The sequence below is a fragment of the Pimephales promelas genome, chromosome 1, assembly GCF_988280905.1.
Source record: "Pimephales promelas chromosome 1, fPimPro1.hap1.1, whole genome shotgun sequence".
NCBI lineage: Eukaryota > Metazoa > Chordata > Actinopteri > Cypriniformes > Leuciscidae > Pimephales > Pimephales promelas.
The window spans coordinates 35,541,194-35,560,165 of record NC_142769.1 but is presented as its reverse complement, the minus strand read 5'-3'; the positions used below and the strand labels follow the sequence as shown (position 1 = coordinate 35,560,165).

The window sequence follows — 18,972 nt, the reverse complement described above, 5'->3', positions numbered from 1 at the left end:
ATGAGACGTTTTGACAAATGAGAATGTTCATTCCAGTATCATACACCACACCTTCTCTTATTATTTGAGCGTCCAATAAAAATTCAACGACAGAAGCAGGTACGCCCACAGCCAATCGGGTACGCCTCATGCATCTGGTTGTATCCACGGATTGGTTGCTGTGACTGTCAATCACGTTCCTATGTACACCTTACACTTAGAACGACATTATTTTTGTCTTTTTTTTTTTAATCAAGAAGAACCACCTGGCAGTTAGATGATAACGACACGATTACGAAATAATACTTTTTCCTGACGCGTTTACTTACATATAAACATACAAATACAAAGTGTTTGCGCATACATTTTGCTGGACGAAGAAGAAAGGAGGAAGGCTGGAGTTGAGTGACAGTAACGTTACTAGCGAACTCTAAAGCTAACGCTGCATTTATAGTCTAATCTGCATGGTATTACATTTAAAGACGCGTTAAACGCATCTTTACAGTTTGTTAATATTGTTTTATATCGGGTGCGGATGGTGGTGCGCGTGCAGGTATATTTGGCCTTGCTGGGGGTGTCAGATGTAATGCTAACGTTCTAATAGCCTATACGTGCTAACATGTCATAGACTTGCTTTCATGCACAAATTCGGGTCGGCTTTGTGTGTTTATTGCTGTGTGTTCTGGAGAAATCGGTATCGTGTTGTTGAACTGAATGTAACACACCGCTGTTGCTCCACAAGATCCACGCATGCTACTTTAGCGCGGTTTTAACGTTAGCTAACACAACTGAACGGTAAATTCAGAAGTGCATTTATCGCACGAGCATGACGGCAGATCTGCAGAGATGACCGTAACCAAATAAAAATGCGTTATTAGGTGCTGTAGGGTCAGGCGGAAGACGGAAAGCTGATGGCTGTGCGCCGTTAGCTCGCATCAGCTCTCATAGGCCACGTCGCCTGTGTGTGTGTTGATGTGTTTGATCTAACGTTACTGACAGTGGCGTTGCATGAATGCAAACAAGGAAAAGCGAGAAGTCGCCAACTGTGCGGAAGGGACACGGAAGAATCGTCGAAGAAGTTGCATCACCAACGTCATAACAACTCAAGGTTGCTAAGCCGAATGGGGATGAACACATCTTTTTAGATAACTTGTCAGAGCAGTGACCACATCACTCGTATTTAACCTACGGCGCTCACACTAATCCAGAGATCGTATTCAGTGCGCCTGTTCGATTACGATGATCGGCTTCAGTGCGAATCGACGTGGAGGTCGCCTCCCTTCCTTCATCCTGATCGTATTAATGGTGATTATCTTAATTTTGTCGTTTAACTACTGGAGCGTGTCCACTAAGCACGGGCGGCTGCTGGATGAGCTGGCCGAGGTGCAGACGCAGGTGAAGCGCACGGACGCGGCGCGCTCCCGCCTGGAGAAGAGAAACTCCGAGTTGATGATGCAGGTGGACACGCACCGGAAACAGATCGACCAGAAGGATGGAGACTATAGCGTGCTGGAGAGCAAACTGCAGGCCAGGGATACGCTGGTCAAATCATGCAGCGATGAAAAGGTGGGTGAAAGAAATTCAACAAGAGGGGATGCTTTAACATGCATCACTGATGTGCTTTTGTCTGTGACTCTAGCTATTGTCATACCTTTATTTATACCTTCAAATTATTGAACTGTTTTGCCTTTGTCCTTCTGACTAAACTGATTTGGATCAAGGATTTAAAATTTTGCAGACCAGAAACATTCCACCCAAACTCTTTGCTAACCCGAGTATAAAAGACTTTATAAGTAGTCTTAAGTGGCATGTGAAGGTCAAGTATGTTAACACATACTCAGAATTTGTCCTCTGCATTATGTAACCCATCCAAATTAGTGCACACACAGTAGCAGTAGTGAACACTCTCTCTCTCACACACACACACACACACACAAACTGCAAACTGTGGACACACATGGCGGTGCCATTTTTGCTGTGGCACCCGGGGAGCGATTGGGGTTAGGTGCCTTGCTTAAGGGCACCTCAGTCAGCCTGCCCAATAATTTTAATTTAAAACTTTCTTTGAGATTATTACGGTGTATAATAATGATTAAGACATTTATCATCCAGGTCAATACGTTTTTTACCATTTTGTATTTGTCTATTTTGAGGTTTTCGTCATCATCTTAGCCAATTAACCAATGTATAATTGACAATCTTTCAAATATTTTTAGTTCATTAAATACATATTGCATACGCATGTTAGTTTAGCAAATGCATGAAGTGTGGACCATTAGTTGAGGCAATGTCATAATGATTGTCAGTCGACCACTCCACTGTTATATACAGTGCAATGCTTAGCAGATCATGTGTTCAAGATGTTTTGAAACAATAATTTGTGTTCTCTCCTTTATGGATATAGAAGGTTGGAAAGAGTAACCATGGCAGTCTGTCTATTTGGATCAATGCACATCCTGTATGTCTGTTTGCTTAGACCTTTGCTCAAGTTTGTGTTCTCTGTTTGCATTAACTAAGAAATACCAATAAAAAAAGGAGTTTATTGTGTTTTGTGCAACGTATAATGCCTTGTTTTGTGAAGGAACGTTCCTTATTACTGGAAGTAGTATTAGTTTTTTTTTTCTTGTTAGCCTGTCGCACACACACAGTTGATTTAAAAGCAGATTCAATATTGTTTCTAGAGTAGGCGGTTCGCTGAAATGAACTGTTCTCTTTGTACCTGTTCTACTAGTTTTCAGAATGCAGTTTTCCCTCTGTGTGACGTGTGTTAGTCGGCAGGCATGTGTGACCGGTGAGGCACGCACTGACATTTGCTGTGCTGTTGTACTTTCAATGAATGAAATAAGAATATATACAGAATTCCAAAGTTCATAAATTAATCTGTCGCATATCTTTTTGAATTAAATGTATCTTAAAATCATGAAAAATGTAAATAAATATCTCCCTCACCCTTAAAATCAATATAGTTAAAATGTGAACTGACAGGACAGAGAGCATGCTGCTCTTTATGGATTCAAGCCTTAGGCTTCCCTGTGGTTGTGTGACACAGCTGAGAGCTCATGGTCAGGACCCATCTGTGTGCACAGGGCTTCACATCTCAGGCCCTTCCCACACAGTCCTCGCTCTTTTCTTGATATTAAATCATGATTGATTATTTTCTTGATAACATTTAGAGTGAATATGTATTAATCATTTAAATTGCATTATTAATGCCCTATCAGAATCCCATTCCCTTTCCATGTTCATTTTCACCCTACGGTTTACAAAAAATAGACTGATCGTCCTGGATATTGTGAAAGGAGGGAATGTGGAAGATGTCACTGTTGCTGAAGTTAGATTTAGACGCATTTCTGCTCGGGTTTTGTCTACCTGGAACGGGACATATGAGCATTGATATTCCGTGTGCATTTGGATGTCCTGTACCTTTATAGATTGATTCCGTGCTGCAGCAAATTTGCTCACACAGGCCCCTTTACAGATTATTACCCTTTCACAGTCTTTGCTTACTGCAGTACTTGTAAAATCTGATTGAATCTTTGTAACCTTACTCTAGGCCTGTCACGATTATTGATTATGTATGTATTGTATGTTATTCTATCTAGTCTCAATTATTTGAGATAACCCCAATAATTGTTAAATTTCAATTACATTTTGGCGAAAGTTAAGCGCTCAAAGAAATTGCATTAAATACACAATATTGTGTCTCCTTTTCTGGTGTGGTGGTAGGGACTAGGGAGAAGAAGGGCAGTCATATTGTGACAGGGAGTAAAGAATAGAAAAAAAGCACTGTTATAATGTAGACAAAGATAGTCATTAGTCAAATACTATATGGAGGCTTGTATTGTGTGTTTAATCAGAACTTACAGCATAAAAGCAGTTTTCACAGCATACAAGTAAATCAAATTGGCCTGTATTGTTATAATTTGTATATTTTTATTTTTTAAATTTGTTTTACAAAAAATTGTCATTGACCGTAACATTACAGGAATCACCAACCCGTCGATAAAAAGCCTATTGTGTGTAGTAAATGTCTATGTTAGGGGATGCGGAGAGGCGCACACTGTTACAATCATGTAATTTTTGCCTCGTAACCTTTGGGCTCTTGTGGACGCGTCGAGTTTAAACAAGGCTTTACGCTTTACCCGCTCAGCCACAGCAACGGCTTATATTTAGCCAGCTAAACTTTTACCACCCTGTTAGAAAAAATACATAGTTGCATAGTTTCATGTGGTTCTTCTCCCTCTCTGTGTATTATGGGTTTGCTATGTGGGGAGAAATGTCCTGGTTACATTTGTGAGACAATCAGCTGATTACTACTATTATTATATTATATATTAAGATAGTTAATCCTCACCTGACTATGGCTTTGTAAACTTGATGGGGTTTATAATGGACTGTGGTACAGAAACAGTGACAATGTTACACACTCCTGGTTTACTCTGGCTATTCTCAATCTCAGCTGTCTCAAACGACGATATGTTTGTCCTGTTTTAACCACCGGAGCTTCTTTGAAATGGAGGGGTGAGTTAGTGCAACTCACAACCGAACCGCTAGATGCTGCTAAAAATCACACACTGCAACTTTAGCTGTCAATTTATTCGAACCCTTTTGGTAAACTCAATCTAATTTCCTCAGCTGAGCTGATCATGACAACATGTATACTTACTTGCATCTAAAGAGTCTAATTTGATACCTTTTCACTGTGTCAACTGTCATGGGATTAGGAATAGGATCTGTTTCATACTGCGAGTGCGAATGCCAACGCTGTCTGTCATTCTGTTTATCAAAGGTGGAAAACCTGTGACATCGGCACACACTGACACACCCCTTCTATTGTTCTTCCTTTTTCACTTGTGCTATGTGGTCTGTCCAGAGAGGAAGCTACCATTTAGCATCGGCATTTGTCTCAGTGGCAGTTGCTCAGATGACTTGTCCAAACCTGTATGGCCACTGCAGTGATGCCAAAGGCAGCAAGCAAAGTGAAAAGCCAGAATTTCCAATTAAATTGAGCACTGGTGGAATGTATACACTTTTAATTTATGTTGCTTGGGAATAAAAATGTTCTGAATCTCTGAATAAATTAGAGTTGCACGATTCTTGACAAATTGAGAATCACAGTTTTTCTTTGTTTCAAATGGAGATTCTCCAACAATTCTGAACTGACAACTAAACAAAATAACATGTAATTTACTTCTGACAAAATAGGTATTTCTGCAGTCGATTTAAAATGGTTTAATTTAAACGAATTCGTTTTGGTTTTGGTTTTAATCGGTTTGAATGATTCAGTGACTCAGAGTCTTCACTTGTTTCATTACTGGATGTATCGGTGTTTTTGAACAAATCTCTTGAATGAATGATTCAGTGACAAATACGTTTTTAAAAAAATAACCTGTCGCCACCTAGTGGTTTAAAAAATGTTATTGGTACAGTCCATACAAGTTTGTCGCCACCTAGTGGTTAACAATATTATTGGTACAGTCCTTATAAACAGCTGACCTTTCAGCAGTGTTAATGAATACTGCATACACAGTGCAGCTGACTGCTATTTTGCTGTTCTGCTGGTAGCAGTAACTCAAAGGTCGAAGCTTATCGCGCCTCTTTAATTACACATTGCTCAGTCCTTATGTTTGCGGCACTTGCAGCTTAATTTGCTCTGCTGACTATCATTTTCTGCTTTGAGACGGGGCTCTGCTTTCAGCAAACTTAAGCTTTAGGTCCACGTTCCCTTCAGTGAATTTGTCATCTGGATCACTGTTCCCTCTGAGCTTCCCTCTCTCAATCCCATCGCAGAATCACAGCCGCCTTTTTTATAGCAGTAAAACTCTAGAGATTGAATTCTCTTACTGTGGCTCAGTGAAAAGGATTTGGACAATACTGTTTGTGTGATTAAACAGGCTATGCTAAAGAATGTGTGGTATTGTTGGCAGCTTCACACAGTTTCTCATGGGTTCCACATGACGGGTTTTTGTCCAGAGAACGGTTTGATTTTTCTAAATGCTGGGACTGGTCTCAAAAGAAGGAACTTTATAAGTTAGACAGATACAATGCTGTTCTTTAGTCTGGGGGGAATAAAATGTTATATAAAGTATTTATCATTTTATTGATTAATTGAAAGAAGTTAATACTTTTATTTAGCAATGGCACATTAAATTGACACTAAAAGATTTCTATGTACTTTTGAGATTTCTATTCATCAAATAATCCTGAAAATGCTTCCACCCGTCGTTTACTGACCCTCAAGTCCTACTTCCATAGTAGGAAAAAAAACAAATACTATGGAAGTCAATGGCTACCACCAACTGTCTGTTTCCCAACATTCTTTAACATATCATCTTTTGAAGGAATAAACTTGTACAGTTTTGGAACAACACAGTAGGGTGAGTAAGTGATGACAAAACGTTCATGTTTGGGTGGCAGGAATAGTTCTCCAACATTTATAATAATGAGAAATATTCCTTGTTGCAATTTCTGGAGGATCGTGTGAATTCTGCTTTACCATCACATCCTTCACAGGAATAAATTACAGTTTAAAATATAATAATATTGGACATTTACCTACAGGAAATAGATATTTCATAATAATACTGTATAATAAATTCAGCCTTGGTGAGCGGAATAGACATTCAAAATCATTAAAAAAAAATCTTACTGACACAAAACTTTTGAATGGTTGTGTAAAGTTAAGTTTTAGAGATTATTCAACCATAGCTACAAATGTGATTTGTTGACTGTGGATATAATAATCAAACATTGATCCATTTGGGTAGTTGAAGTTAAGATTAGAAATTAAGGGAAAGTGAAAATCTATGAGAACAAAAAGAAATAGTTTCGTTTATCAGGATAACCCCTTAAACAGTCACATGACATAGGTCGTTATATATTCTTAAAGTATGTTTTGTATATTACTCTATTCCTGTCTTCACTCTATTTTTGTATTTTTCAGAATAAGCTGCAGAATGATGTCAGCGCCCAGATGTCCGAGATTCACAGACTGAAAGGTAAGAAGTGCACACAAGAGGGTGCTATTTCCCAGCTTCACGTCTTTGTCAGTGAAATAGGATTGTTGTGGAATATGCAAGTAGCGCTGTTTTTGTATGGTTGGGTTGTTTCTTCCTACTCCACCTTGATGTACCTAATCGTGGTATTCCGTTAGCTGATTTTATTTTTTTAGATTGTGGTGTGTTTGACTGCTGATTTGGGGTATGTAGTCATGTTTGCATGTACATTTACAGAACAGGTAAAAGAGTTGAGACGGGAGATCATCCGACAGGAAGACCAGCTGAGGGAAGTGCGGAAAAACAGCACCAATCTGGAGAAGAAGCTGGAATATGAGAGGTGAATACAAGCACTGGTGAACTCTCCCTGACCCAGAAGAAGTACTCTGGTCTTCTGTGCATTTCTATTCCTACATTTGGTAATAATGGTTAAGAGATGTTCGACAAGTTGATCATGTATAATATAAAACTAACTTTCATTGCAGCTTGCAGTGTGGCAGACAAATCACAGAGCTGAAGGCAGAATATGAGGAGAACAAGAAAAGAGCGGAAGAAGAGGCAGCAAAACTCAGACAGGTATGCGGTGAATGATTTCAATTTGAAAGTGTAAACTCTGGCTTGTCTTAATTCAAGTCAAGTATATTTATATAGCGCTTTTCACAATATAGATTGCATCAAAGCAGCTTCACAGTATAAGTATTAAATGAAAATCACCTCATGATATACTCACCCTCAAGCCATCCTAGGAGTATATGACATTCTTCTTTGAGACAAATACAGTCCAAGTTAAATAAAAAGTCCTGGCTCTCATAATAACCCGTATAAAGACCTTTTGAAGCGAAGCAATGTGTTTGTGTAAGAAAAATATCCACATTTAAAACTTAACTTAACTAGCTTCCAGCAGACTGCCTACACAAATCGTCTAACATTTGACAATGTATGACGTAGGATGTGGATATTTTCCTTACATGAATGCATCGCTTCAGAAGCCCTTTATTAACCCCCCCAGACCCGTCTGGATTACTTTTATCATGATGGATGCACTTTTATGGACTCTTAACTGTAACCGACCATTATAAAGCTTGGAAGAGCCAGGACATTTTTTTTTAAATAACTCTGTATTGTATTCGTCTGAAAGAAGAATGTCATATACACCTAGGATGGCTTCAGGGTGAGTAAATCATGGGGTAATTTAAATTTTTGGGTGAACTATCCCTTTAAATCACAAACTTCACCAAAACAAAAAAAAACCCTTGCATTTCAGAGTTTATTAGAGAATCGTAAAGCGGATCCAGGGGTTCGGCAGGTGGAGGTGGATCTTGATCAGCCCAATAAAAGAAAAGAGGACATTGCAGAGCGCCACACAGTGGCTGCACGGCGAAATGATGGCCCAGTTCCTAAAGGTAGCAGAAAAAAAGCCAATGTGCAGATACTAGGGGTGTAACGATACACAATACTGTCGGTTCGGTACTTCCCACGGTTTTGACATCTCAGTTCGGTGAGGTGGGGTTTAGAAAAATAAAATTGCTTATTTTGTTGTTGTTTTTTTAACAGTGGATTAATGAAAAAATGTGTCTGTCTTTAAATTAATTCAGTTACAATTAATTGTTTCTCAAGGATCTGCAAAAAAAAAGATCCCGCACATTACTTTAATATTAAAGGTTAACAACAGACAGAGCATAGACTTTTAGCTTTAATTTAGATGCTATTTATATTTTAGATATAATCAACACTCCACATATTTTATGTAAACTGAACAAAAGGCAGTTTGTGCACTATCTTATGTTTTTACTCTAATTCGTTATTGATCATTTGTAAACAGTTGCTGTCATTTTCATGAAAGATATTTTAAACGTGAATTAAATAATCAAGATATCATTAACAGGTTAAGTAAAATATAATTTTAGGCTAATATAGTGCATTTATTTAGTGCAAGAGTTAATTTCTCTAGGAACAAGCAAGCTGTGGACACTGAATGACTTCTGCTGAGGTAAATATGCTATGTGACAAACTAACTCCGCTGCACGATTACACGAGTTTTGAGGCCTTTCAGTAAAAATACTGTATCTTTAAATATACCTTCAGGTTAATTCTGTAACTGAGAAAGAGATGATCGCATTTACTCGAAATGGGAAGCCTAATGAGTGAAATTAGTCAAGGAGCGCCAAAACGGCCTCTATTGTTTGAATGTTGTGATCAAATAGACGGAATTTGAGAGATTACATCTTGCTTATTATCGAAAGTAACAAAACATATATGGTGTTAAAGGGTTAGTTCACCCAAAAATGAAAATTCTGTCAGTATTTACTCACCCTCATGTTGTTCCAACCCCGTAAGACCTTCGTTCATCTTCGGAACACAAATTAAGATATTTAAGATATTAAGATCGCTCCTGCATACAGTCCATAGGCTTCTTGAGGGACTGGCTCTTGCCGTCCCCGAAAAGTCATAAAAGACATCGTTAAAATAGTCCAAGTGACTACAGGGGCTCAATCTTAAGTTTATCAAACGACGAGAACACTTTTGTGCGCAAAAAAAACAACAAAAATAACGACTTTATTTCAACTATTCGTTTATTTCTCCCTCTGCGCGAGTCAGGTTACTAGTTTAATAGCGTAAGCTTCTGTTATTGTACGTCACACGCATCACACACACATGACCAGCGTCGGCCAATAGTGAGCCTACGTGTGACGTAGCTCTACGCAATCACACTACGTTAACGGACTTACAGGCTCATGGAGAAGGAAGTGAATAGTTGAAATAAAGTCGTTATTTTTGTTGTTTTTTTGCGCACAAAAGTGTTCTCGTCGTTTGATAAACTTAAGATTGAGCCCCTGTAGTCACTTGGACTATTTTAACGATGTCTTCAATTACTTTTCGAGGACAGCAAGAGCCAGTCCCTCAAGAAGCCTATGGACTGTATGCAGGAGCGATTTTAATATCCTAAATATCTTAATTTGTGTTCCGAAGATGAACGAAGGTCTTACGGGGTTGGAACAACATGAGGGTGAGTAAATACTGACAGAATTTTCATTTTTGGGTGAACTAACCCTTTAATGCTGTTTAGGCTATAACACTGAATTTGTTGTGTACATAAGACATGAGGTCCAATGAGCCAGTGCTGGGGCAGGGGTGTGTTCGGTACGCCTTGAGTGTATCGCGATACGTATCGTGGGTTTTTTGGTTCGGTTTGAATATCGTTACACCCCAAGCAGATACATATACATTTTGTTTAGGGAAAAAAACCCCTTTTGACCTCTTTTGCTTTTTTCTATCACATTCAAGATGATATGGTTAAACCTGGTAGCGATGCTGGAATGCCTGGCATTGAGGACAGTGAAGTGGGCAAGATAGAAGATGGACAGTTTGGTGAGTATCACACATCTTTTTTTGAAGATTTCATTGAACCAACAAGTCATCTTTGTTCAGTGCTGACCAGTAACAGAGTGAATAAACTCTACAGCATGCTTAAAATAAGGGTGCATGTCAGTTACTTCATTCAGAGATACATTTAATGTTTCTCCAGCCTTAAAGAAGCCAGCCATCACACCGCAAAAACACATGGAGCCGGCGGAGGCTGCGGCACTGCTGAAGGAGGAGAGGGCAGGGTTTGGAGCTGGAGCTGGAGCCGGTGCCAGACCAGGGGATGATTTGGCCAATGGGCAACTGCTGGACCGACCAGACATACCCCATGATGAAAACCTGCGTTTGGGGAACCATGAGAACGCCCCTGTGCTGCAGCAGGTTCCAAAAGCAGTGGTTGACAGACCCATGCTGTTTGACGAAGATAATAAAGCAGGCGTAAAGGCAGATGAGTTTGGGGAGCAGCGCAGACAGCTGGGAGGTTAGAGGTCTTGTTTTATCAATGCTTATAACACTTTTCAATTATTGTTTGTTACAAATGTGATAGTTCTGTTCTTGTATTTGTGTGTGGCCCCTGATTTTTCCTTACTGGGGAAGCCATGCTTTTTGCTTTTTTATTAGTAGTAGCAATTCTGTGTATCTTTTGGGCCTATCTCATGAGCCTGTTTATTTCCCATGTCATTATTGAAGTTTGTTTTTACTTTCACTGTTTTTCCCCAGGAAATAATGGAGATTAGAGGCATGCTGTCATATAACACTCTCCACTTACGGAAATATATCTCTTTAATGTCAAGTGCCCTTTCTGTCCTTTTTTTTTATTAGCTGAAGGCTTGAAGGCAGAGGGAGTTGTACTTCCTCCTCCTCCTAACCCGGCTCAGGTTCTTCCCAAACCCATTGACCTGCACAATGGCAGAGAACCTGTGCACGCTGACCCCCCGCGTCACCGTCAGAGTGAGTATTAAACCGTACAGGGGTGGGGACTGGGGATGGGGCTGTGGCTGTTTCTAAAGATGACAAGGCAAATCGTCAGCCATCCTCTTGTTATGTCGTGAGGTATCAAATACTGTTTTGGGGTACAACTCTCTTTCAAGTGAGAATACTGAGTCTCAACTGCTTTTTATGTGCTCTGTTCATTTACAGTACATACACACTACAGTCTCCGGGCTCATTTTAGGGGTGGGGTAAAAAAATCGAATCTTAGATGCTTCGTGATGCGGACATGTACGATTCTGAATCGATTCACAAATGTCAAAAATCGATTCTCAGAAAAAAAAAAAAAGTTTATAAATAATAATGACCTGACCGGTCACTCCGACATAATATTGATGGAACGCAAAAGAGGGAACTCTGAAGCGTGGAAGTGCAGTGGCCGGACCGTCTGTGGCGTGCACATAACAGAAACCCGATGGCTGAGCGCGAAATCCAAACACCCTCGTTAAAAGCTGACGTGTGGAAATATTTTGGCTTCTGAAGTTGAAGGGAGAAAGGAGCTGGACAAGAGCCACACTATTTGTAAGCTTTGTAGAATCAAAAACACAACAAAACGGAAACACAACAAATATGAGAAGCCATATGACATGTTTCCACCCAGAGGAGGAAAAACACTCGGCTGTACCGGTCGTTGTTATATTATTAATTTACTAGTATGTTGCTAGTTTATGCACACATTTATTTTCCTGTTGGTTCTTTACACTGTTAATAAAATATATTGTACATTAATTCTTTAAGGGTCATTAATTTATACTTTTCAATCAAAGTATTTATAGTCACACACACACACAAAAGATTTAGGTAATCAATTATCGCTTTAGCATCAAATCGCAGCCCTCTGAATCGTAATCGAATCGTGAGATGCAGAGATTCTCACCCCAGCTCATAGCGTCCCGGTTAATTTAAAAATTCAGAAAAGATGAATCACTGTCTGGCCATCTGAAATTTCAGTATGTAGATGAAGGTATGATCCGTTTTTTTTTTTGGCAGTACAACAGCACACCGTGAGTGTAATTTAGCACCATTAGCATCTCATAGAAAATTTGAACCTACACTTCAGACTTAACAACCGGATACTGATATTCCCAGATTCTCTGAACCTCAGTCTTCACTTTCATGTATGTTATCATTTGGTGGTTTCCATAAAGGTTAAATGGGTTACTTTCATGTATATAGGATCTCCCATCTTAAAAGAATATATCACACATACATTGTCATTCAAACCCTGATTTTAAGCTTTGTTGCCTAGAACACTAATTGAGAAAAATATAATTTCCAGCTTTTGTGTTCCATGTAAGATAAATGAATATGGTTTAAAAATTACAAACGGGTGAGTAAGTGCTTTTCATTTTTGGGTAACTATCTCTTTAAGACTTTGACTGGGGTTTGATGCAGCAGAAGCTGGCACCATTCAAGCCAGTTCACAGCATTAAATGAATCCCCATGAGGTATATTTGTGTCCTACATTTGGGCATTTGTCAGTATCTGACATACACACATACTTACTAAGCAGGCAGTAAGGATTAAATTACAGGGCACAAAAAAATTACTCTTCATCGTCTTTTTCTCCCAAGTAGAATACTTTTGTCTTTATAAAATTACTACTATTTGGGCTATCTGGGCAAGCAGGAAGCATAAAATCAAGCAGTAATGTAATGTTTTTAGTAGATTGGGTTCTCTGCTGATTACTGCGCTGCCTGACTTTGCTCCCTCTGCTGAACTCCTCCACACCACCATGTTCCCCATCCCACCCAGCCTTCCTTTCTTCTGTGTAAAGTCCTCTACCACCAGCTCCATTCCTCACTTGTCCTCTGAGATTTTATTTCCTTTGGAGCTGAAATATGGCATATACCTTGTTACGTTCAGTGTAGTCTCATTGTCCTCTCTTTGCTCTTTATTGTCTTAATTATGCTTCTGATCTGTTTGCCGTTCTTTTCTTTCTTTTCCTTTTCCCTTTAATGCCCTTGTCTTTTAACTCTTTCAAATTTTGCTTGTTCCTTTCCCCCCCCCTATTTTCTTTCTTTCTCTCTATCCTGATGGGGCGCATCTCTGCCCCTGCAGGCCGTTTCTTTGATGAAAATGAGTCCCCTGTAGATCCGCAACACGGCAATAAGCTAGCGGACTATAACGGGGACGATGGCAACGTAGGTGAGTATGAGGCGGACAAGCAGGCTGAGCTGGCCTACAATGAGGAAGAGGATGGTGATGGTGGGGAGGAAGACGTCCAAGGTGAGCCAGGGGGATTGTGACTACTTTGCTATTCCATCTCCTCTCCCTCTCCCTTGTGCTGGTGCTGTTCTGCTTTATTAAGCTGCTGGTTCAGTCATCATGGGCTCACAGCATACTGAAGTACTGTCTGTTAATTTGGCCTAATGCTTGTGGAAGGCGTCGATCACAGGCGAAAACCCTCACCTCAGTGTGCTGAAAGCATGTGTGGATGAGAGAGAAAGATATGAGTGTGAGATCCTTAACCTTTCTGGACCATGTGGTTATGAGACTGAACCTTCTCTCCCAGCATGCCTCATTCAGCTCTTCCAGTCATTGTCTTTACTAATCAGCGTGCTAGTGTGTAGAGTTATTGTGTTGTCAGTGCATGTGAAAGCCGTAATGCTGTGTTGAATCCTTTTTACTTGGGCTTGGGGTTTTAAATGGGCTACTTCGAAATCACTATTAATTGTAGACTTGGCCATCTTATTTCATCTTGCCAATTTTTATTGACCTCCTGTATCGCTTAACACTTATGACAATTGTAAACCCTACATCTCATACACCATCTTCACAATGCAAAGTTTAGGGATTGACAACTGCAAGAATACATTCTGTAAATTCTGTCTTTATCTGCCATAGTTGATATTATGGCTGTGTGATATTTCAACATAGGCAGTGTTTTTGTGATAACAGGAAATTTTATACTGGTGAAAAGTCTGTTTCAGGTCAAAACAGGTAGCAGAGAATAAACTAAGCGTTTGTGTGTGTGCACGCACGAGTGTGTACACTGATAATTTAGAGGAGACAATTAACAAGCTATTGTGATGCTCTCATAGCAAACTGGTCAAGTAAGCTAGTCACACGAGGAAAGACAATAGGAGGAAGGCAATACAGTAAACTAAACTCTGTTTCAGATATTTTTGTTTTTTTGATGTTGTGAGATCAAGGCAGACAAGCAATGATAATGTTAGAGATCAAATTTGAATAAGGAATTATAAATATAATTATTTATATAAATATAATATGAAATATGAAAATGTAGCAAATAAGGTAAATCTAAGAATTAATATCCAAAGTATTGTGTATAAATAAGTTTAAATTTAAATGCTGTCAAAATAATTCTAGTTCATATGTCTACATGAAAGCAATACATAATTCTGTGTTATAAATTAGGGCCAGACAATTAATTTGTTGAGGTCAATTTGTAAAGAAATGCTACATGCCTGTGTACATGCACATATAAACACTTAATACGCATGTGCACGCCATCAGCGTTTTCGCAGGTTTGTGTTGAGACTTTTTTTCTCCCTTTTTTTTCTTTCTTTTTTCCTCCAAGGTTTGCACCTTGGAACCTATTTCAAGTTTTGCGTTCTCGAGCCACCAGGCACTGTTGTTGTGCGAATGAGTGGGCCGGAGCACGTTTTAGGGTTTTCTGTTGGAAAGGTTAACTTATGATCTTTGCAACAGAAGTGAATCAATCAAAACTAACTTTAGCTGTACAATAACTTTATTCTAGAGCTGCCATAAAGCCAAAACAATCTGTTACTTTAATTTCCTATTATCACTGTAAAGCTGCTTTGAAACAGTCTATATTGTTAAAAGCACTACATACATGAAGGTGACTTGACTTGTAACATGATTAGGGCTGTCAAACGATTAATCACGATTAATCGCATTCAAAATAAAATTCGTTGTTTACAAAATATATGTGAGTGCACTTTGTATAATTATTTTATATATATAAATACACACACATGCTTGTATATATTTAAGAAATATTTTAATGTATTTACTGTATATAGATTTATATATAATTTATATTATATATAAATATTTTATATATAAATAATATTTTTTTCCTACATATACATGCATGTGTGTGTATTTATATATATATATACATATATATATATATACAAAATAATTATACACAGTGCACCCACATATATTATGTAGACACAAACTTTTATTTTGGATGCGATAAATCGTTTGACAGCCCTAAACATGATGTTTGTGAAGATCGGAGTATTGAGAAAGGTCCAAATGAAGTAATGAAAATGAAATAAAATGTTTGCAGAATATAAAAAAAGTAGAACAACAACAAAATAAGAACAATATATATACTCTGGAAAACTTGCATCCTCCTAAACTTTTTTGGTAAGAAAAGGTCAAACGGACTTATCCATAATGTCATTAAGTTGGTGTAACGGCTAGGTCGGAGTGACCGGTCAAATGCTATGGTTGCAAAGATGGATAAAAATAGATAAAGGTGTGGTTTTGACACCTCACCTTGGAATGCGTCCAATATTTAACAAAACACAAGTAACTAAGATGTATATCTTGTATATGCACATGTGAGTACAACATACATATTCTTGGAGAATACTAATGAATCAAACAGAATAAAAGATAAGTGTAAATGAGTAACAATAATAAATAAATACTTGAATATATGAATGGAGGTTTGTGAGGACATTTTTCCTTATAGAAAAGTTAGAAGCTGAGGAGACCAGGAGACAATGGACATTTTCCAAACAGAAGTTCTTTATTGCTGGTAGCTGCAGTCATTCCAACATCGTCTGACTAACTAAAATACAGAACTGCATTTTTTACTTTACAAGGGGGAGGAGTCCTGTAATTAGAGAAGTGACCAAAGGTTGTAGTCAGAGTGTGCACTTTCTCAGTTAAAAATACTGTTAAACCTTTATGAAACATTTTAATAAATTTGTAATTCTTTAATACGAAAATATTAATAAAATCATTAGAAACGTTGACCGTTTGGACACACCAGTTTCTAGTTTTTTTTTTCTGCATTGATATTAAAATGACTTTCTGAGATTTAACATTACTTTGTATTTGTTTTTGTAAATATTACAGTAAAACACTGCTGTTCCCTTTAGAAGTTGTTGTGAAACATAATACTTTTCGTTAAATAATTTTCAGTTTTTAAATATATTTAAATATAAGATTACATTTATTTTACACACTTGGAGCATTATTGTATCACATCTTTCTTCAGTATTATGCAGCCACAGTCGATATAGTGATAACCATAGAAACGTGTTTGAAGCTGTAAATATTAAGCATAGCCATTTTTGAGTAAATAATTATTACCAACTAGTGACGTAAAACTGTTCATAAACCTAAAAGATCAGGCAGTGACAACCGCATTTATATAAAATATGCGCAAAACAAACACTGCCTCTTCTGGCAGAATAACCCCTGTTTTCTGTATGAACACAAAATAGTTACGCAATTCATTCATTCAAATGTGGTTGTCACTCCCAACACTTTGCAGTGTGCATGTGGCTTTAGTAGCTTTCACTGTTATTAGTTTGAATGTTTCTTTGAAAGTTGGGTATATATTCTTAAAGCCGTGAAAGTTAAGGTAGTTAGCTAGTCAGCAGTTGTTGTTATTTATAAACAATGATTTGTAATCATCCTTTTTGTATCTTTCAGACGATGAAGACCGGGAAGCTCCAGGTGAAAGGGCTGTGGATTACGGAAAGCGACATCAAGCCATTGATGTGCTGTAGTCCCGTCCTGTCTCAAAAATCCCATACATTTGAGCTTTGGATGTTTCTGACAATGAAGTAGCCAAGAGATGAAAAAGAACTTTGGATTTCAGTTGTGATTTTGGTATCATTTACAATTGGAGACATTCAGACTATTCAAACTATTTCAGTCTTCAGAGACGAACAAGTTTCAGCGGTTACGACTGTGAAATCAATGACTGTGGGTGAGATTTTTTTCAACTTAAATGCGACAAAGCGATTTCATGATCTTCTGCAAATGTTTTGCTTGATTTGAGAGTATTGTTTTCATGTTTGTTTTTCTTGTCCCCATCTGTAGCACATGTCTAACAGAGGTTTTGGAACTATTATTTTGTACAAATGTCTTTCTTTGTATTTTTTTTTTCTTTTTCTTTTTTTTTTTGGTGGGGTAATAAAATGCTGCCTTTAGGCAATGGAGGACGTGACTGTGAATACTAGATAATACAGAAATAATTATTCTCTGTGGGATTCACAAAGTGGAACATATTGATATTACTGGTGGAAAGGACCTCTAGAACACCAGTTTTTTTTGTTTGTTTTTTTTTTTTTGCTGAAAAGCTAAATCTCCCTTTATCTTTTTGGACAACTGTTGCTAAATGCAAGTGTAAACAATGGGAAGATGCAATTAAGTTGCTGTTCAACTTTGAACCTCTCTTGTACAAAATGACACTAAATGGCCAGACAATAATCTTTTTTTTTTTTTCAACTACTGTTTTCTGATTCTGAAGGAGCACTTAAGAGTGTGTATTGAGTTTTGTACGGACATTGTTGCATGCAAAAGGTAGCCTTTGTAAATCAGCCTGTAGATCAAGAAATGGAAAAAAAGCAATACTCAGACTAAACTCATCAAAGCTGTCAGCCTGCTTCCTTTCTTACTGGTAGATGTGCACTACAATATGATGAGGAATCTGTGTGATGAGATGCTGTATATTTGCTAAACTCAAATGGAAATAATGATCATATACCTAACTGTTTGTGTTTGTTTCATAATCAAGCAAATGTATAGGGTTGGCATACTGAATGTAGTCCTATAGCTTGTGATTGTTTTTGAAATCTGCCACATGGGTGTTTGGGCTCTCTTACACAGCTGTGCAGTGCAAGGGTTAACGATTAACAAAATTCTTTATATTTCAAATTAACTGGTCCTGTTTTGGAAAAAGTAGGCTACACGTTGTATCACTGTGACTGAAGTATTGAAAGTAGTAGCATCAAAAAGAGCACCCAGAAATCTTCATTAATTTATCCCAGGCTGCTTTACAAACAAATGACTACATTACTGTAACAATAAACGATTTTTTTCTGTAGTTTTACTGATTGGTGGCATTTCGTTTTTCGCTCAACAAAGGAATATCGTTTGTGAATTCATACGAATGATTAGATTGTATCTGTTTAGTTGTTATGTATACTGTATTCCCCACATTTATTTTTTTTCTTAGATATTCGTATATATTTATAGGGAATGCCCTCGTATCATGTGATGGCATCTGAAGTATAATGGAACTAAAAATTCTCTTCCTCGTAACGATATTGCCATGACAACCAGAACGTGCCTTCCCTTCTCATATCATACCCCGCGCGCTCGTTCTATTTTTATTTATTTATTTTTTTAACCGTTTTCTTGTTGATCTCAAGTAAACGCTCAAGTAAATCCGATGTTTATGCTAGCATACAGTTGGTAGCTTAGTCTGCTACCTTTGGTGTGTTGCCATACACGAATTCATCAGAGACACATTCCCTTCTGCCTCCTGATATCTTTGTTAGTTTGCTTGAAAAATGCTAGCGGAATTAACGTTACTCTCTTCGCTCTGCGTTTTTATTTACAGCACATTTACCTATAGTGTGTGATTGTGTTTTAAATAGACACAGTAAGCGAAACCTGTCGC

The 18,972-nt window shown here is 38.0% G+C and overlaps 1 protein-coding gene across 2 annotated transcripts; it reads left to right on the top strand.

Annotated features, from left to right (window-relative positions):
- Nucleotides 1-174: 174 nt before the first annotated feature.
- golm2 (golgi membrane protein 2) lies at nucleotides 175-18,393 on the top strand. 2 transcript variants are annotated; one of them, XM_039666880.2, is made up of 10 exons: nucleotides 175-1,545; nucleotides 6,923-6,977; nucleotides 7,212-7,314; nucleotides 7,460-7,550; nucleotides 8,239-8,377; nucleotides 10,260-10,343; nucleotides 10,501-10,818; nucleotides 11,160-11,288; nucleotides 13,389-13,556; nucleotides 16,995-18,393. In XM_039666880.2, the coding sequence occupies exons 1-10, from the start codon at nucleotides 1,219-1,221 to the stop codon at nucleotides 17,069-17,071; spliced, it is 1,491 nt and encodes a 496-aa protein (XP_039522814.2). In that variant the 5' UTR covers nucleotides 175-1,218; the 3' UTR covers nucleotides 17,072-18,393. The 2 variants fall into 2 exon arrangements, with proteins under 2 accessions (XP_039522814.2, XP_039522815.2); XM_039666881.2 differs by lacking the exon at nucleotides 13,389-13,556.
- The last annotated feature ends 579 nt before the right edge of the window (nucleotides 18,394-18,972 follow it).